The sequence below is a fragment of the Haliaeetus leucocephalus genome, unplaced genomic scaffold (genome assembly GCF_000737465.1).
Source record: "Haliaeetus leucocephalus isolate CR32 unplaced genomic scaffold, Haliaeetus_leucocephalus-4.0 Scaffold656, whole genome shotgun sequence".
NCBI lineage: Eukaryota > Metazoa > Chordata > Aves > Accipitriformes > Accipitridae > Haliaeetus > Haliaeetus leucocephalus.
The window spans coordinates 19,989,367-20,009,845 of NW_010973092.1; the positions used below are offsets into that span (position 1 = coordinate 19,989,367).

Below are 20,479 nucleotides of genomic sequence, written 5' to 3' on the forward strand. Positions count from 1 at the left end.
ATGCGGCGGCAGGCGTGCCAGGGCAGCGGGGCGGTCGGCATAGCTAGCAGCATGCTGCTGCTGAGCCATTCCGCTCTCCATCTCCCAGCCTTGTGGTGGTACCTCTTCCTCTCCACCGATGCCCAGGAGGTGGCCACGTTCACAGTGCAGTACCAGGTGTTTGAAGAAGTGCCGCTGGGAACAGTGATAGGGACGCTGGCTGAGCACTTTGAGGGGGGTGAGAGTGGCGAAACAGCGGATACCTTCCAGCTGATGGAGACCCCCAGGAGGTTCCTGCTGCACGTGGGGAGCGAGGACGGGGTGCTCAGCACAGCCGGGCGGGTGGACAGGGAGCAGCTGTGCCGGCACAGTGATCCCTGCTGGGTCTCGTTCGAAGTGCTGGCTGCCCGAAACCTGGCTCTGATTCATGTGGAGGTTCAAGTGCTGGACGTCAATGACAATGCGCCACGGTTCCCCACGCCTGAGCTGGAGCTGGAGATGTCGGAGAGCGCATCCCTGCGGACGCGGATCCCACTGGACCGAGCCCTGGATGCCGATGCCGGCCCCAACGCCCACTGCTCCTACACTCTCTCCCCCAGTGAGCACTTTGCTCTGGAGGTCGTCTCTAGCTCTGATGGGACGAGGCACGCAGAGCTTGTTGTGGTTAAAGAAGTGGACCGGGAGCTGCACTCCTCCTTTGACCTTGTGCTGACGGCCGCTGATCATGGGGAGCCCCCCAAATCAGGTACTGCTTTAATTAAAGTAATTGTCCTCGACTCCAATGATAACAGCCCCATCTTTGCAGAGAGCTCTTTGACAGTTGAGGTTCGGGAGGATGCTCTGCCCGGGACTCTCCTTGTGATGGTCACAGCTACTGACCCAGACCAGGGTCCCAATGGGGAGATCGAGTACAGCCTGAGCAAGCATGCGTCCCCAGAGGTGCTGAGCGCTTTTGGCATCGATGCCCGCACAGGCAGCATCATCCTGAAGCACCCGCTGGACTATGAGGAAACCCACACCTATGAGCTGGATGTGCAAGCCCGGGACCTGGGTGCCAACCCCATCCCAGCACACTGCAAGATCCTGGTCAAAGTCCTGGATGTCAACGACAACGCTCCCGATGTCCACGTCACCTGGGCTGCGCGGGCACCCGTGCTCTCTGAAGCCCTCCCCAAAGACAGCTTTGTGGCTCTGGTGACGGCCAGTGACCCTGATTCAGGAAGCAACGGGCAAGTGCATTGCTCCCTCACTCAAGGGTACGAGCACTTCAGGCTGAAGAGGACCAACAGCCACAGCTACGTGCTGATGACCAACGCCACGCTGGACAGGGAGCTGCGTGCCGAGTACAACCTGACGTTGGTGGTGCAGGACCAGGGTGAGCTCTCCTTGGCCGTGCTGAAGCACCTCACTATCTGCATCAGCGACGTCAACGACAATGCGCCCTCCTTCGAGAAGGCCACCTACGAGGTCACCGTTGCCGAGAACGGTGAAGCACCTGCCTTCTTGCTCACCGTCCGTGCCACCGACCCCGACCTGGGTTTCAACGGGAAAATCACCTACAGTATCCTGGAGTCCTCTGCTTTGGGTGTGGTCTCAGTCGACCCCACCACTGGGGATGTTTTTGCCCTCCAAGCTTTTGATTATGAGCAGGTGAGGAGCCTGGAGTTCCTGGTGACCGCAGAGGACGGTGGTCACCCGAAGCTGGCATCCAACGTTTCCGTCAGGCTGGCTGTGCTTGACCGGAATGACAACGCGCCCATCATCACCACGCCGGCACTGGTAGGAGGTGCCGCCACGCTCTCTGTCCTGGTCAATGAGGAGACAGGGTGCTTCTGGGTGGCCCCTGGGAACGGGAGCACCCAAGGGACTGCAGCAGTGACCAACGCAACACTTGTGTCATGTGCCGGCGCTCCCTTCCTCTTCACCATCGCGGCCAGAGATGTGGACTCCGGCATCAACGGGGCTCTCCGGTATGATCTGGTGGGTGGGGACGATGCTGGGCTCTTCATCCTGGACCCTTTCTTGGGGCAGGTCTTCCTCAACGCCAGCAACGCCAGCAGCCTCACTGGCAGTGAGCGGGAGCTGGTGGTCCGGGTGAGCGATGAGGGGGACATCCCCCTGCACACCCTGGCCCGGGTCCGCTTAGTTTTCCGGCATCACGGGGCATTCTCCAAAATCTCAGCCCAAGATCCCAGGTGGCTGAGCCCGTCAGTGGTGGTCATTATCTGCCTGGCCGCTCTCCTGGGTGGGTGCCTTCTCTTTTTGGCTTTAACCCTGTCTTTGCGTAAGAAGGAGAAGAAGGACAGCATGGCCTACAACTGCAGGGAGGCAGAGGATGCCCGCAGGCAGCAGCAGCTCAAGAAGCCGCACAGGCAGATCCAAAAGACGGACATCCATCTTGTCCCACTGCTCCGGGGCCGGCCGCGGGAGGCTGAGGCCCCTCATCCCTTCCAGGAGGATCTGCCCGGCACAGCCGCCCCTGTGCTGGGGGGGTCCCCACAGGCTCCCCTCCACCTCACCCCCACTCTCTACAGGACCCTGAGAAATCAGTCGACCCCAAAAGACTCAGATGAGCAGCAGGGGACCTTCAACCTGCCCATCCTGCAGCGCCGTCCCTGCCAGCCCCACAGACCAAAAAATTCGGCGAAAGAGGCTGTGAGCCCCTTGGACACACCATCGCACTGCAAGAGCTTGGTGAAGACACCACAGGGACCTGTGGGAGAGCCCCCGCTGCCACCCAACCAGCCTGTGTGTACTGGGGGACCTGGGCAGCCCCAGCCCCACCAGCACATCCTCAGGAGCCTGGTCCGGCTGTCGCTGGTGGCACTGGCAGAGCAGAGCCCCACCGGGGAGTTTGCGATGGAGTCACCCCCAGTGCAGGTAGGAGCTGCCCCACGCGTTGCTGGAGGTGTGGACCCCCCCCAAATCCTTCCTTGACCAGGTCTTGCACACCCTGGCATGGTGGGAATGTTTCTTCTCCCAGCTCTGGGCAAGAGGTGCCCCAGCAGTAGAGGCTGGGTGGGTTGAATGGCCACCCCACCGCAGGCAGGGTCTCCCCACACCCACCAGGACACCCTGGGAGCTGGGGTGGAGGATGGCCGTCACAGGGAGAAGGGGACAACCCCGCACTTGCCTCCCCAGAGGAGTGCGTGGGCAGGGAACGGCAGGCAGAGATGGCGCGGGGGCCAGGTGTGCTGCCCGGCCGCTTGTTTTTCCCCCTGCGTGGGGATGCTGAACCATCTGCAGGAGGAGGAAACGCTATAAAAAGGCCGGGGAGGATGGTTCGGAGGGGACGTCCTGGCAGGAAGCAGCTTGAGTGGCGATCGCTGAGGCTCAACAGGCTTTTCCTGCCTTACAGCAAATCTCCCAGCTGCTCTCCCTGCTGCACCAGGGCCAGTTCCAGCCCAAAACAAACCACAGGGGAAACAAGTACACGGCCAAGAACGGCAGCAGGTAAGGCTGGCTCTCAGCCCTCCCCTTCCTCACACCCCGTTCCCCTGTGTCTCTGCTGCTTCTGCTTCAGCCCCACTGGCCCCAGGAGCCTCCAAGGGCAGGAGACCCCAGGGCAGCAGACACACAAGGCAAAACCTCATCCCTGGTTTTGCTGACCAGAGATGGGGAGGTAGGTCCTCCCTTCAAGAGATGGCTGTGCTCCTCTGGTCCTGGCTCCCCGTTGGTATCCAGTGCCCTCCTAGGGCTGCTCTTTGCCTCCCTCCTGGGGCACCTTTAGCAGCTCCTTCCACACTCATCTGAGCTCCTCCATGGCCACGAACCATCTGCTCGTCCTTGCCAGGGGAACAGCGATGTGTTCAATTGCAGTGGAAAGGTGCGCTCATGAGCACAGAGGGTCCCAGCTTCGGAGGCGGCAGCACAAGGATGAATTTTCCCATGGCTCTGGGTCCTTTCTTAGAGATGTGGTTGCCTGTTGACATGAGTTCAGAGCATCTGTCCCCAGGCCAGGAGGCTAGCGAGGGAGACACTGCTAGCAGGAATGGGAAGGACTGAGATATCCCAGCTGTGCACTGCAGATGTTCCCAGAGATTAATTTTATGGTGTTCCCATTAAGCTATGCTGTTGACATCTCTGAGTGAATGCTCCTGAGGATGCCAGGGCTTCATCGCTGCCTCAGCATGTCCCCCCTGTCCCCACCTGCCCAGGCCATGGGCAGACACAGCTTTCTCCACCTTTCTCATCATCACCTCGATCTGCTGAGGATGGAGAGGGAGGGAGAGCTGCTCTGGGGCTGCTGGGGCAGGGCTGGGCTGTGATGCTCCTTACCCTGTCCTGCAGGTGGGCAGCTCCTCTGAATACACAGGGAAGAGCCACCAACTCCCTGTTTGCTCAGGAACTCCCTGCAGAAGGATAAAACCCCTCTCAGGCAAGAAATGTGGAGCAGCCCCATGTGTAGCCCAGCACCCAGCCAGGGCCCAGTTTTCAGAGGGGCCGTGGCACTCCTGATCCCAGTGCTTTTGTCCATGTGTTTGTTTTGGGGTTTTTTTTGTTTGTTTTTTAAAAAAAACATGACCCCAAAACTCATTAATTGGTGGGGGCTGAAATGATTGTGCCTTTGGTACTGTGAATGATGCACTGAGAGGATGCCCACAGCCCACCTCTGGGTCATTTTATGGGGGGTAAAGACAGCCGCCTTCAAAGTAATTGGTGGGGCAGGGTTGTGCTGAGGGTTGAAGTGTGACTTGAGTGTTTTGGCCCCCTCGCAGGGCTGCAGGGCTGGATGCCGACTGCCTGAGCACGAAGGACAGCGGGCACGGCGAGAGTGAGGCAGAGGACCGTGATTCGGAGAGTGGGTTTGAGCTCTCCGTGCAGCAGCTGGTGGGAGAGGAGCTAGAGACCCTCCTGGAGCCACAGGCAGGTGAGGTGGCCTTGCTATTGCGAGCATGCTGGGGCTGGTGGGGGGCTTCAGCAGTGGGATCTCCTCAAATAACACACTAACTCCACTCAGAAGATAAAACTGGCTGGCCTGCAGCAAGCCAGGGGACATCTCATCTCCTAGAGTGGCTCTGACAGTTGCAGATGCTTGGGACAGCATGTATGGACCATCCTATGTTTTTGGTACCAGGCAGTTTACAGCAAAGGGACTTGCTGAGCTTCATGTTGGATTTTTTTCATGTGTTTAATCACACTTGGTAGATATTTCCTCCTATGGATGTATCTGCTGTTGTTTAGCTGATTTGTGAGGTTGACCTCTGTTGTTGCGTAGGGGTGAAGCCCTATACACCGTGGGAGCTGCTTCTAACGCTGACCTGAGCCCCTTCATTTCATGGTCTCCTAGTCCATGCAGAATCAGAAAGGTGAAGAGCTGTCCTTGCCAAGCCCCTCAAGATGTTATATACCCTTTGAGCCCCATAAGGGTCCTATATCCTACCAGGCTGAACTAGTCCAGTCTCATCTCCTGTGACCAACCTGTTACTAATTTTAGCATATATTTATTGAGATGTGGTGACCAGAATTGTGTGCAGTGTTAAGGATACATCTATACTGGTGGTATAAGGAGGTCTTCTGGCTTGTTCTTCATTCCTGCTCAAGCTCCATGCTGAGCTCTGTTACCAAACTGTTCATGGTGACTCCCAAATCCCTCCTCTGCGTGGTGGGAGTGTCATCAATACATGACGTGTTGTTCCCCATGACAATTATCCAAGAGTTGGTGACACAGAAATCCACCAGCTCCTTTTTGCTCACAGCACCCAATATTATTAGGTCCTTCAGCAACCCTCTGCTTTTATGTTGTTGGGTGTTTTAGTGGAGTCAATACCAACACCATCCACTTCTCCATGTCATTTATCACAATGTTGATCGGTTACTCTGGGACTCCACTAATGACCTCCCTTTGTGGGGAAGATTATTTATTCCTACCCTCACTTCCCAACTTTTAACACATATTAGTCCCTAACAGAACCTGGCTGTTAATTCAGGGACAGCTCAAGTCCCCTCTGAGCCTGGCTGGTGCTCTTCTGCAAGCTCAGGTGTCCTCTGTCAACAAGGACTCTTCATCCACCTCTTCCAAAGATGCCAACAAATTTGCAAAATGCAGTTCCCCACCTTGCAAATGGCACATTGGTTCTTGTCTGAATAAGCAGGTACTCAGCTATCTGCTGAGTCTTGCATATAATGATTTCTATGAATCTGCCTGCACTAGATTTACCTTCATGTGCTTAAAAACTCATGTCACAATTTCTACCTTCCCTTCTTCTGATACCATATTCATTTGAAGCAGTAGTTAATGAACAGCAGCTAATAAACCAAGCAATTTCATATCTGAGTTCCTCCAGCACTCCGGGGTGAATACCATCTGGGCCTGACATTTTCTACATGTTCCTTTTATTGATTTGTTCTAAAAATCTCTTCTACTGGCATTTCATTTGAAAGAGTTGGGCTGACTCATGTCCTGTAGCAGAAATTTCATTGTGGAGCCTCTGCACTCCTCCACAGCAAGAGGGACTCACTGAGGTTTGCTGCTGTGGTCATTTAATTCCAGATCTGGGCATTTTCTGTGCTCTTGCTTAGATGGAGAACCATGCTGCTTCTTTCCACTTGCCTTCCTGCCCTTTTATTCTAGTAAGGAGCAAATGAAGGAAAGGCTGAGTGAAACGAGAGCTACAAGATTCCTCAGATTTAAAGGTTCTGCAGCCAAGAGCAGGGAGCAAACAGGCTGCCCAGGTCCATCCCGTGGCTGTAGTGCCATGCACGAACCCCAGTAAAGGGAATGATGGACCTGCTCAGGTCTGCCCAGATCTAGTCCTGCCCAGACAGGTAGCATCCTAGAAAATTTGTGCTATGGCAAGGCATATCCCTCAAGTGCCATCTCCCATGCTTCTTGGATGTGATAGAAAAAAACGCTTTTTGCCAAATTACTGGAATTTCCCAGTGAACACCAGTAGCGCATGCTGAGGCTATGCCAGCGTGGCTTCCTGCCCGAGCAGTAGTGCTGGACATGACAAAAGAGGCTGCCCTATTTCAGTGGTGAAAAACAACCTTAACCATGAGCCCAGAGCTTCCCAAAAAGGCAACAGAACGCAGACGACGGAGCTGCTGGACTCCTTCCTCCTCTCCCAAACACAGAGAAGTGGACTTGCATCCTGAGAGAGGGAGGAAGGAAGCCTTGCTTGTGCTCAGGAGTATCATAACAGCTGGCTGAGGCTGTCTGGGCCTTTGTGCTATTCACAGCGGGGGGGAAACTACAAGAGTAATCTGTCCCAGCCAGCTATCTGGTTGTTTATGCTGTAAGCACTGAGCTGTGGGCTGAACTCTCAGCACTCAGCACTGTCTATTAACACCTATCCCCCACCAGCAAAACGGAGTGCTTGCAGCAGCAGATGAGAGAGAGAACTTTATTGATTATAAAAACAACCCCTGCTCCCGAAACACCATTAAAATAAGGTAGTAAAGAGTTATCGGTCGAATTAAACATACCTAATTATAAGGTTTCATGGTCACAGGACCATCAGCCCACTGAGTCTTGGCGCTCCCTGTAGCGAGCAAACTACTGTTGTGCTGTGCTCCACCGCTGAAGCATCAAAATATTCAGGGAATGCAGTGGTTTCTTGCAGACTGAGGAGCAGAGAACTGTGGATGCTTTAGAGCAAAAACCCGGGACTTCAGCACGCTTGGGAGATATCTTAAGTAACAGTCACTGCGAGTGAAAGAAAATATTGAGACTGCAGAAAGAAATCCTGAAGTTAAGCAACACAAAAGAATTTTGAGGCTTCTGCTGAAACAAAAATCTAAGAAATGATGCATCTGCCCTTCTCTCCTTACCAGGTTTGAATGTCAGCCCTCACCCCCATCCCACCCAAGGACACAGCTGTTTTTCAGAGAAAAAGGACTAATTACATAGTTGGCTGAGGAAGGAGACTTGTCTGAGTGACTGACTAGCCACTGACTGAGGGCCATGTGTCCCAGGCTGTGGCAGGGTATTGATTATCTTCTGGAAGCAGCATAAGTGCATTAGAATGGGGACCCTCCTTTCAGAGGTCACTTTGTAAGTCAGAGCCACGTAATTATTATAATGACATCAGCTCTTGCCCTTTGATTGGGACTATTGTGTTTTGTTACCAGACACCAGTTATTTGTTTTACTGCTCCCTGACTCAAAGTGTTTCACAAACCACGCGGTGACTTTGAACCTCCAGTGCTTCTAGGTTACGCTTTGGAAATGAAGCAATGAGGGGCTGGAAGGCAGCGTCTGTGCACCACATCACGGAGTCTTGTTTACCAACTGCAAAGCTCTACCTTAAAAAACAAGAACCGCTGTTTCCTGCCATCTGATGAGGAAGCTATTCCAGGCTCACCCTGCGATGGGGTCCTTCCTTTAATTTCCAGTATATGTTTATTCACGGACAGTTATAATCACTTCTTCTTTTGCCAACACTATTTTAAGCATAAAGATTTCCTTTGTCAGTGCTTATCTCATCAAAATAATGACAGGTTGCAGTCAGATCCCCGGTGAGCATTTGCCTCCTTAGGCTAAGCAACCCCTATCTCTTGAGGTCTCCACCATGTAAGCCTGGCCTCACTCCTGTTTTCATCTCAATAGTTTTCTCTGCACTTCTGTCACTTCAGATCCCCTTTCCTACAGCTGGATAATCAGATTTGTATGTAACACTCCTAATCAGGTCTCGCCAGACCTAGTAACAATAGCACAGATATGTCTTCATGCCAACAGGGAATACCTTGACCAACACATTGTATGATTTCATTTACCCATTTTAGGGCAGAATCACATTACTGGAACACTAATGAGCCTGCAGCCAACACCCACACCAGGCTCCCACTGCTCCTCATCTGTTTCCAGTTGATGAACAACTACTATATAGCTCAATTTTTTGTTACTACCCTTCAACCATCCAGCTGTGCATTTTATAATCCAGCATTTCATTCTACTTCTGTTATTGTTTGCACAATAACTCATTTCTTTTCGGTCTCAATATGCCTGCTTAGCAGCAAATTCCCACCCTAGAGTGACCCTTAAGGGAAGTCCTCTAGAGACCTTTCTGTCCGATAGTTGCCCCTTGAAAGCTTTCCATTGTCATCTCCCCCTCAGCCAGTCCTAAACCCTCACTTTTCTTTGGCTTTGCAAACAATTTAGTGAAGTGCCACTTGAGGCTGCAACAAATGAGAAAGCAAAGTGATCCTAATGGTTATCATATTAAAAAAAAAAAAGCCAGTAGTTTTAAACCAGTTCTAATTTGTTTTTTTTTTTTTTAAACTGCCAGTTTGAATGATGCTGCTGGTAGCTTATCTCTAGACCTGTTTACAATCAGTCCTCTCACAGCTGATTTCAGGAAGTCTCCTAATTTCTCAGTATTTTTTTTTTCTTTCTTTTCCCTCTTCTCTCCAGTGGTCTCCTCTACTCCATGTCTCACCAACAGTTCTTGTTTTCACTCCCTCCAGAGCTGGCCCTCAAGAGGCTGACGGCTGCTGACCCAGCGTGGGTGGCTCGGCTCTCCTTGCCACTCACTAGTAGTTACAAGGACAACGTCTTCTCCCCTGACTCTCCACATTCACCTCAGGATGAGGATGCTGCAAGGCAGGAGCAACCAAGGACCTTTGAGACCTTTGGCAAAGGTGCTGGGGCTGACTCGAATGCTGCTGGGACAAGACTGGCTAGCACTTTCCTTTCAGAAATGAGCACCCTCTTTGAAATGATTTTGTCCCAGAAAGTCCAAGTCCACAATGAAACAGGCTCAGGGCTTCTGCGGCAGCTGTCGGCACGTGGGAAGAGCCTTGGACTGGAAGACGGTGCTCCTGTTCTGTAGGCAGCTTGGCGGCTGTGATAAGGAGATAAGAGTCAGACAGAGCTGCTTTTTGCATGTGGGGGGCACATGTGTGCTTTAACAGGGTCATTGTATCATCCATGTCTAGACTGATCACTACAGGCATATTTCTTCCTTTGCCTAACCCCATCAAATTTCTCCACGACTGATTTCACCTTGTTTAGTTCCCTTCTACCTGCCTGTTCTTGCCTTCCTAGCTTTCCTCCTCTTCCACCCTCATCTTTCACTTTACCATCACGCTCAAGTCACACAACAGCAGGAGGGCCCTTTCCTCCCAGGGCAGGCCGATTGATGTGGTGGGGGTGGTTAGATTTATCACAAGCACAACACAGTCAGCTACATCACTGTGATCATAGACTGTGTACCATGGACGACAAAATACCGCAGTTGTGGACTTCGCAACGTGCTGCAGAATTGGGGTCCAGGATCTCGGTTCTTATTTAAATAAAACTGTTTTTTTCTAACACTACCATCTCTGGAACAAGGTGCAGCATAGCTGACATGTATCTGCAGAAAACCTGAAATGGCAATTCAGAAAGGGGAGATCTGCCTGTTGTCTCCCACTGATTCTTTCAGCTTTTGTGGTTCTACCACTCTGAACTTGGCATTTTATAAACCACCCCAAAATCAACACTGGCATCTCTCCTATGGCCGCACTAGGTGCCTGCAATTTCTTTCTCCATGCTTTCTTTTAAGGCTGTTGTATTTTGGAGCGTTGTCCTTGCCTAGAAGCAGACAACAGATGGCTGGAGTCTGCCAATGGTAACCTGGGAAAAGGGAAGCGTTAAAATACCGTTTTGAAATATTCAGCTTCAACCATATTATGGGTTTTCACTTTGATCTGTATGTATGTGAGCTATAAGACAGTTTTAGCATAATAGCATGTGTAGGAAAACCAAGATACAGATATTAGTTAACAAAGGAAGAAGCACACAGGTGTTGTTAACTATGGGGATTTGCACTCACAGAGAATGGAAAGATAACAGTGGCATAAGCATCTGGAGGGCAGCTGTAGGCTTACGCAGCCGTGCATGGATGGCAGGTAAGCGCTTCTGGATCATGCACACACGGGAGTCTCTTCTGTACCATAGTTTGTGCCTTCCAACTATGATACAAAACACCAGAACAAATTTAGGGCATGCTGGCCAAGTGGCTGTACAGGTGAGAAGAGAGTCAAGCTGTGGGAATGAGGGTAAGCCATCATCTCTGCTGCTAGCAATGCACAACATCATCGCTTGCTGAATGACTACAGAAGTGAGGCTGAGAAGAGACTGCCAGCCTCCCCCCGTCACAGTGCAGGGCCAGCAGTGCTTTATACACACTGCTTGCTTTCCTTCACCACCTTTACACTAGAAATACTGCACTGACTTCTCCACAGATACCATAGTTTACAACACAGGTTTCTCCAAAGCTAATTTGCTCATGGCGGGGCTGTTGCATCAGGTGTCTTTGGGTGATACCTTTGGCTTTCATTTTACTGTTAAGTTGAAAAAGAACAGACAGCATGACCCAGCAGGCATGATCCTGGAGCATCTCAAGAGTGTCCTACCTGTGTTCCTTTTCCATGCACGTAGAGGTGACAGTGCCCTGCTTTTAGTGTGTACACACACAAGCCACAGCAGCAGACAATCATACAGATAATTTAAAGCAGAGTAAATGAGAAAGCTGTCCCTTTCTGTTGCTCTTGGGACCAAATGACAAAAGCAACAAAGTTAACATTTCCCCAGGCAGACTTTTTTAATATCCAAAATATCCACTGTTGTATTTAGAGTCTCCAAAGTGCTTTACAAACGACCCCATCTCTGACAATAAACTACACTGATGGGTTTGCCCCAGCCTGCTTATACTGCCACGCTGATAATAGAAGTATCTTGCTGTTTTGTTTCACAAACAAAACAGGCTCTTGCACCAAAACAATGACAATGAGCCAAATTCTAACTGAGATGCAGCTGTGCAAACCATGAGGGAGGCATATCTGTGACTGCGAGGAGATGCAGCCCTACAGAATTCCTCTGCATCTTGGGAACACGCACAGAGGACAAACACATGGCACAACCTCACATCTTCCTCTGGAAAGTTACTTTGATGTGCCTGTCAAAGGACAATCTTTACACAAAAACACATTACAATAAGCAGATGAAAAAGGAGACAAATGCCTCTCTCTTCGTTCAATTTCCTGATTCTGCAAACTGCTTTCAACCCCCCCAACCCTTATCCCCGTCCTGTCCTGACCAATGCGTAAGCATGCTGTGGATTATTACAGAATAGGAAATCCACCCGAGGAATTTCCTGCTAATTGTATCCTGTTTGATAAAGGAAATGGTCTAAGAAAGTTTGGTCTGAGCAGAAAGAGAGACCAGACTAGAAGAACAATCAATCAGATGTGTTGAGCTCTGGCTGTGCCCCTCCCTTGCTGAATGGAGACCACAGCAAGTTCAGGATGGGGCCATTGCCTTTGTTTTTCAGAGCCTGATCTACACAAAGCACCAGAGCACTGTGGCTACAGGAAGCTGGACAGTTTGTACAGATGCACTTGAACCAGTTTAAACTGGTGTGGACAAAAATCTTTTTCTGGATTCAGCTGCCCCAGTGGAAGAAATTATCATACCAGCTGCTTGCCGCTGTCTGCCTGACAGTGGTTACTGCCCACTGGGAGCGTCCCTTATCCTCTCCAGTGAAAATGAACTGGCATGCTTAGCAGATGTGTACAATATAAATTTTGAAGCAAACCTTGCTCATCGTGACTCAAAGGGGGTGCACCCATGGGAGCAGCTCGCTGCCAGAGCTGAAGGAACAATCACTGGGGACCGAAGGACACTGGCAATGGTGCAGGATGGCTGAGGACAGCTGTTACTTTCATCAGTTCAGGTGGATCCATAAGCCATATCCCACAAAAACCTGTGCCCTATTAATCAGAATTCACTCTCTTGCTTGCACAGGTTTGAAAGTGGATTAAACTGCCACAATGGCAATGTAGAGACAAGCCCAGATTGTGCTGGTAGCAGAACCACTGTGGGAACAGCTAGCCTTGAAGTGAGATCAAATTGCCTCAGAGGGTGCAGGACAGGCCCATCACAGTTAGCTGCCAACATCGCCATACGGTGGCTTGTAAACTTCACGGGGGGACCATGTGCAAGATGTGCAGGGCTACTGGAATTGTAGCCCCAAATCCTATCACTGTGGCATGGTGGAAGTCTATACGTAGCTCTATACGGAAATGTAGGAGCATAAGAAAGGTCCTCGTATTGGAAGGTAGAGGGCCAGATGACATGGTGGCATAGGAGATACGACAAGGTTTATTCTCAAAACCCCAGTATTTAAAAATGGCTCCTGCTCCAGTAACAGAAAGCTTTCTCTTTCCACTCACTGCTACCCTGCTTCCAGCTCCACACGGACTAAGAAGGGCTGCCTTCCCTTCTGCCTGCTTGTTTCACTTACCGACTGCTCTAGTAACAGCAGTGGTGGGGCTCCAAGCACTGCAGTTCTAGTGTCGCTGCCCTGCTTCCAAGGGCACGGCTCCATCCTGCACTGCCGAGCATCATCATGTGGAGTCCATCTGCACTCCAAGAGTGGGGCAGGGTGAGGGCAGATTGTCTTGCCTGGGTGGCATGGAGGCCTGCAGGCACACGCTCAATAGCCCAGAAACAGGGGCTAGAGGAAGAGGCTCTTATTCCAGAAGGGAACGGATGCCTTGTTCGCACATCTGAAAGTACATTAAAACAAAAGATATTAATGATGCATCATACTATAGGAACGGCTTGTCCACTTCAGCTTGACTGGAACTAGCTGGTAAGGAGAGGAAAGAACTGAGAAAGAAAAGCGTTCCCTTTAGTAAAAAGGACAACTTCTTGCCATGGCTCTGTGCTACCTTTCCTCTGGCAATACGAGCCCTGCTTTTATGGGGTCACTACCCCATGCAGTCCCACACATCCTATTCCCCCGCTGCCCACGGTACCTTCCACCTCCTCTTCTAGCACTCGCAGTCTCTCCTGAGCGTTCCTGTTCCCCGCAGCAGCTGACTGTCGGTAGTGTCTCATTGCTTCTGCCACGTTCTGCTGCACTCCAAGGCCCTTCTCATAGCAAACGCCCACGTGATACCTGCTTTGGGCATCCTAGCCACAGGAGGAAGCACAGCAATCAGCCCCGCATGATGGAGAAGTGACGACAGCACATGAAAGGAGAACAGAGAGTCTTCAACACCTTCTTTAAAGTTTACTGCTCTATCTTGGGTCCCTCAGACCATATCTTCAGGAATTTAGTCCCTTCTCTGAGCACACAGTGAAGCAGAATTTCTTACCAGCTATCTCTGACTCTGCTCCTTTGTATCCTTTTCCAATTAAATTCACTGATTTCCCTTCAACATCCAGGTCTGCGTCATGGGAACAAAGGAACTGCTGTCTCCGCAGAGCATCCCGATTGTCTCAGGGGTCAGAGCTAAGAGGACTTCGGCAGCCTTGACTGCACCCATATCCTGATCACACCCAAACTCTGAGCACGCCCTGTGGACTGCCCTACTACAGTTCATGCAGAACTCTTTTAAAAACATAACAAATGCCACAGAGGTACTTGCTGCCAAGGGTTGGAAGATTACCCTTGGCAGCCACCAGGCCTTCAACACGACAGCACACCACTATCTTGCTCAGCCCCACCTAACGATATTCCAGCAGAAATCTCAAGCAGCAGAAAAGAAGTCAAGCAAATAAGTGCTAGAGAAAAAGCACCTAACTACTCAGACATACGTAACTGTTGAGAATGAACTAGAAAGCAGAGGATGTCACTGCAGATGGGTCAGTGAAGCCAAATCCAAACCCGTGACATGTTTGCATATTGGCTGTGCACTTTATCTTTGAGATCCAATAGGAGGAAAAGGGTCTCTCAGATAGCAAGAAAGCAAGATGACATCCTGAAGACATTGAAAAGACCACATGGGCTAGTGGTCATGCAGACCTTTTTCAGAAAAAAAGCCAGCAACATAACTTGAAGAGTATGACTGCCAGAAACATGATTTAAACAAGGCTTCGCAAAAAAAGAAAAGAAGAAAAAGAAAAAGAAAAAAGGAAGTAAGTAGCAAGTTTTAATAAAGCCATGAGAGAAGAACATATTGCAAGTGTTGCTGTCTGGGATGTAGCTGGTAGAGGAAAGCGAAGAACTCAATGAGTGGGTGCTTTGCAAAATGTTGCAGGTCTCAGTTTATGACAGCAATAAACTTCTTTAGAGATGAGATAAACATGTTGAAGGATTGGCACTTAGATGTGACAAGAGACAGGGTTAAGTAAGTAGCAACTATTCCACTAGCCGTCTCTTATATGACGAACACCGCAAAGACAAGACCACAAGGTGGAGAGATCCCCAAATTAGCATGGCATAAGTGACTGCAATATACTTTGAAATCTGAAGGTCAGACTCAGCTCTCCAACAACACTCTTTAATATGTTTTTTATATTCTATGGTTGCACGCATAAAATAAGGGAGGATAAAAAGTGGTAACCAAAGTAAAACGCAGTTCTCTGGAGCATCGTTGTATTTGGAAGAACACTTGTCAGAGTTCCCCCCTTGGCTCTAGCACAGAGCAACAACCTGAGAGAGAAAACACTGAACCCATGATTTTTTGTGCGCGTTTTCCCTTTCTTGGAGTTGTAGCTAAATGGTGCCATCCTTGCTTCACCCGTATCCAGTATTCTTTCAACCAGCTAAACATAAATTCATAATCCAGGGTAATGGGAAAAGAGCCCTTCTCCCAGCAGAATGCATGGGTTTACATCCCAGGGAGCCTATGCACAAGCCTGCCACCAAAGATGAGACTGTGGTACGTTGGCAGCCAGCATCCATTGGGAAGCAGAGATGGGGAAAGATGATTGGGTTCTGAGAACTGTTATGGCTGTGACCAAAACATGCAAAACACTGATCTACCAGGGGGTACCCCTGGGACCTGTAGTTACCTGCTAGATTTTCTGTTGTTAAGGGCTTACTAGGCATTCAGTAAATGACAATCATCTATTTAATGAGATAATTTGTTGTTATATTGTGCAGCATATGCATCCAACATCAGGCTGGAAGAAAGGAGTTGATGATACAGCTTATGAGAGATCTTTAGCAGATCTGGGATGAAATACTGTATCAACTATCATGAACACGATGTCTGAGCTGCTGGGGCTAGTCAGGTCTAGTCTCACCAGTGATCTGACAGTGTCTGCATTCTTAAAAGTGGGTGAAGACTGAAGTGGTAAAGTTTGCAAGTGATGTAGTGTCATTCAGAGTGATCAAATTTACTGTAAAAAACACATTAGAGAAGATCTTGCAGGACTAAGAGTGGGCAACAATCACAGAGGAAACTTTGTGTTGAAAAATGCAAAGTAGTCCTTATAGAAATAAATTTGTGAGTCACTGTGATAGTTCCCTAAACCACCAAGTCACTGCTCAGTGGCAGGCAAAAGGGCAAACAATATTAGGAATTATTGGAAGGAAATACAGAACAAAGCAGAGGACCTCATTATGTCAGATCCCTGGCATACCTCCATCTTGAGTCCAGTTTTAGTCTGAGCATCTTAAAATGGTCAAAGGAGAATTAGAAAAATAGAGAGAAGACTGACAAGCAAAATCGAACACCTTGACTGCATGGAGAGACAAACCAAACTACCGCTCTGCAGCCTGCAAAAGAAATGACTTAGAGAGGACATGCTAAAGGGCGACAGAATCAGAAATATTAGCCAGAAGAAGAGGGAATAGCTATTCATTATTTTCCATTACACAAAAGCTGCGGGAACTGAAGTTAAAATGAACAAGTTCTTCAGAAAAAACTAGCTATTACAATGCAGTGCAAGCTGAAAACGAGGGAACAATGTCAGAGTGCTGTAAAATAACAGAACTGTGGGATGCAGAAACCTGGCTGCAAGACATGGGATGACATACTTCTACTTCTCTAAGTGCTGGTAAAGATTCAGGAGCACTACTGTGTCGAGACTGTGGCACTGCCCTTCAAAAAAAGTAAGCCTGGGTCACTTGGAGAAAGTTCAACAGTAAGCAAGAAAATTGTTGGGGATCTGGACAACGTGATGTGTGAGGATGAACTCAAACAATGGGGGAAGGCTGAATGGGGATTCAAGTATTTAAGTACATTAAAGGTCCCTGCAAAGAAACAGCAATAGTCTTTTCATCCTCTCTATAGAAGGCAAGAAATAATGGGCCAATTTTGAAGAACAGATTCAAGATAGACACAAAAAAACTCTCAAAATGATACAGTAGTGAAAGAGTTTGACTGAAGAGGGTATAGATGCTCCATAACAGGAAACCTGTAAAATTATGCTAGATGAATATAAGCACTGGTGCTGTAAGAACTACTCCAACCCAATAAGGCTGTTTCTACGTTCATGTTTTGTAGGGTCTGTGCCACAGGACCCAATTTGTCTCCAAGATGCACCAAGGCTCCACTCTGTCCTTTCAGACTGTGTGGTAAAGTCCCGACACTCGCTCCCATTTCCAGGAAGCCCTGAAATCTGCCACCTGTAACCTGCAATGATCCCAAACTGAGAACAATCATAGCCTGCAAAGGGCTTACTTACGCCGTTCTTTGCTGCCAGCAGCAGGTACTTCAGACCTCTCTTTTCCTTAGGTTGCAGCCCCCTCATGTAGAACACTCCAAGATAAGCCTGTGCCTGCAACAAAACCATACCATACCAATCAGCCAGGATTTCCCCCCTTAATTACTCCAGTTCTTCTACTGATTTTGCAAGTTGCTCTAATGCTGGGGTTACTGCGGCAAGACAAGTGTGCTAAGTACCTTGCTTGCTGCAGTGCCTGTTGAGAGAAGTGGGGGTTGTCCTAGGAAAAATCATTCTGACATGGTAAACATAAAAAATCACATTTGATCTATAAAACTCCACTATAGGTACAGTTAACATCACCATACTAACACCTTAAGACTCAGAATATCATTTCAAACTGCACTGTGGAAGTCAGAGCCAGAGAACGGCTCCTACTCGTGAGCTGTCCATAAGATACAGCAGATGCAGTTCCTGGAACAGCATGCTCCCTGAGATACAGTCACTGCCAGAGCGACTGGCATTCGCAACACAAGATGGCACATGCCTAAATGCATCTCCTAAAGAGTGGGAAAGAGGGCAAGGTACACAGATCCATGTGGATGAATCATCTTGAAAAGTCACAGATACAATATGAGGATCTGTTCTTACTTCAAGCATCTCATGGAACTTCCTCCACCAAAGCCACCTGTACTCTTGGAATTGAGAGGAGATGAAACACAGAGCTACATTTTCAACTGTAGGTCAGTCTTCCTAAGCCAATGGTCTAATCTAGGTGTCTAATCTAAGAGCCACATTAAAAAGCCCAACAGCAAACCAGACAACCAACACTGCTGAACAGTGGGTACCTAGCTGCCTCCCATGTGCAGGCAGGGCTGTCTCCCATATAATATCAAGAGTATAAATATGTAGGAAGAATTTTGCTTCCATCCCAAAGGTGCTGCTTTCTGGGATGTTTTGTGGTTCAAATCCTTTAAACAGGGTTCTCTGCTGGCTCTCTCCTATGAATTCCCATGCTGTAGACACTAACCTCTGTAACCCCAGCCATTGCTGCTTCCTCCAGGAAAGTCACTGCCTTCTGATGCCTGTCCCATTCATTTTCAGGCCTATGGTGTAAGAGGTATCTAGCGTAGCGGTACTGTGCCATGGGGTGACAGCTGCTGGCTGCGTGGTAGTAATAAAAAGCTGCCTGGAAAAAGAGAAACACACTTGTGTGATTCAGGTAATGCATGCCCTCAAACATGACATGACTCCCCTCTGGCCAGAACAAGCTTAACCTCTCTGTCTAGATCTATCATATGCCGCGCATGCTTACCCCAGCAGCTCTCCCATACCTCCTCACTGAAGAACAGGAGATTAAGTGAGACAGTGGACTGCAACTATAAAAGAAGCCTCTAACCACCCTGCCTTCTCTAGTCAAAACTCCCGGTGTTGAAGGGGGTGGCACTGGGCCAACAATACCAAAGCTTACTCTGTGCCAACAGGGATCTGCACAATTACTCGAAACAAGCCGTCTTTGCAAATCCTCCCAGCTACAGAAGATGCTGACTACAGCCAGCGTGCACTAGGTGGCAGGCAGTAGTTAAGGTACCCAAACTGGACGGCTCAAGATGTAAAGAAGCTCTTGGATGTGCAGTGGTGTTTTAAATACAGTAACATGACAGGTTTCTCCTTGGTACTCTCCTGGGTGCTAGTGACACAGCCCGTGTACCTATGAGAAGACCTCAGAAGCTATCAGAAAGGGGATTTCAGGAGCACATCTGAAGGGATCTGTGACACTGAAGCCAGCACTGCAAATCTGCAGTTTATATTATTTCCAGCATTTTCTAATGGGACTTCAGAGACTGTCACACCCATGCAAAAGGAGAAAAGCACCTGTACACGCAACAAAGACCACTCTCCTGGTCTGTGCTGCATATATACAACCCTACAAGCTGTGGATACCTTTTCCAAGTCTTTTTCCGTGCCTCTGCCATGCTCGTAACACAGACCCACATTGAACTGGGCTTTGCTGTAGCCTCGATCTGCTGCCAGTTTGAAGCAGGTATAGGCTATCCTGTAATGGCCCGCTCTCATACTTTCAATCCCTGAAAAGAGCACAACATAAAAACAGGGGAAAAGAAAAGGGACAGAATGCGGCCTCAAATGCAGCAACCTCCCCCACAGCTACTGGGCCTTCTGTGGCCCATGCCAAGTGCTCCGGTCCACTTTCAGCTGGCTCACCAACCCTCACTCCACAGGACCAAAGTTTCCATTGGAAAAATGGCAACACTGCATTTTAGGAATTTTTCTAGTCTCATTGCAAAGAAGGATCATGGGCTAACACAACGTATGGTTCGCACAGAAGCAGCTCGCTTTTTTAGTGCTGCAACTAGCGGTGTATACAGGGCAAGGACTTTCTTCTTAGATCATTGCATCTTCCTTCAGCTCTTCTTAGAGTTGCAATTCTGCAATTGCTTTTTCAGCTTGCCAGGAAGACTGAGATCTCAGACAATGAAAAAGTATACAAGGATATGACAGCTTCTGTTGCAAAAAAGACAGAGGTGGCTTAATTTCCAACTATAGATGTCAGGACAACAGTGCAGGCTTCAACCAAGCCTGGATTTAAATATGCTGATATAAATCAGGTGGCAGGATGGGACAAAGGGCAATAAATCTCTCAAAGCACAGTTGAAATTGCTGAAAGGAGGCTTCAGCTTGGGTATATGTCATCTCTGCCTTCACACAAGACCTGCAACAATTTGGAGGTCCTCCAAAAAGAGAAACGTGTGGTTTAAGGACAAAACAAATCCAAGTCCACATTACCGAGGATATTCAATGCAATGGAAATGTCAATCCGGAAAATCTGCTGCAATTGGAAAGCAGCTTCCTCTAAATGCTCTTGCTGAGCTGGGTCACCCTGAAGAGTTAAAGAAGAAAGCTATTAAGACAGCAAAAACATGCAAACCCTACAGGAGATTCTTTCCTGAAAACCGAGCAGTGAGAAACAGTCATACTGTACTATAGTTATCAAGAAGGTGATGTAATCTGGCGTCATGTGTCCGCAAAAAAGTCTCCCTATCCTACACAGCCATTTAGTTAGGGAAGCTGTATGGACATTGCTTGCCTGGCCAGGGAGCTTGGTGTAGCCTCTTGGACATCATCAGACCTTTCAGAATTTAGCAAATACCTG

The 20,479-nt window shown here is 49.0% G+C and overlaps 2 protein-coding genes across 2 annotated transcripts in view; one reads left to right on the top strand and one right to left on the bottom strand.

The window, feature by feature from the left end:
- Positions 1–9,765, top strand: PCDH12 (protocadherin 12). The gene is made up of 4 exons (XM_010579173.1): positions 1–2,859; positions 3,338–3,432; positions 4,698–4,849; positions 9,387–9,765. The coding sequence occupies exons 1-4, from the start codon at positions 1–3 to the stop codon at positions 9,749–9,751; spliced, it is 3,471 nt and encodes a 1,156-aa protein (XP_010577475.1). The 3' UTR covers positions 9,752–9,765.
- Positions 9,352–20,479, bottom strand: part of KIAA0141 (KIAA0141 ortholog) — a 20,013-nt gene continuing 8,885 nt past the window's right edge. Inside the window, exons 5-11 of the mRNA XM_010579172.1 lie at positions 20,113–20,206; positions 19,252–19,394; positions 18,338–18,496; positions 17,329–17,421; positions 13,725–13,881; positions 13,208–13,472; positions 9,352–9,763 (exon numbers count right to left, since the gene is read on the bottom strand). Of these exons, the coding sequence (XP_010577474.1) occupies positions 13,216–13,472; positions 13,725–13,881; positions 17,329–17,421; positions 18,338–18,496; positions 19,252–19,383 (798 nt within the window). The 5' untranslated portion in view covers positions 19,384–19,394; positions 20,113–20,206 and the 3' untranslated portion in view covers positions 9,352–9,763; positions 13,208–13,215. The remainder of the gene's footprint in view (positions 9,764–13,207; positions 13,473–13,724; positions 13,882–17,328; positions 17,422–18,337; positions 18,497–19,251; positions 19,395–20,112; positions 20,207–20,479) is intronic.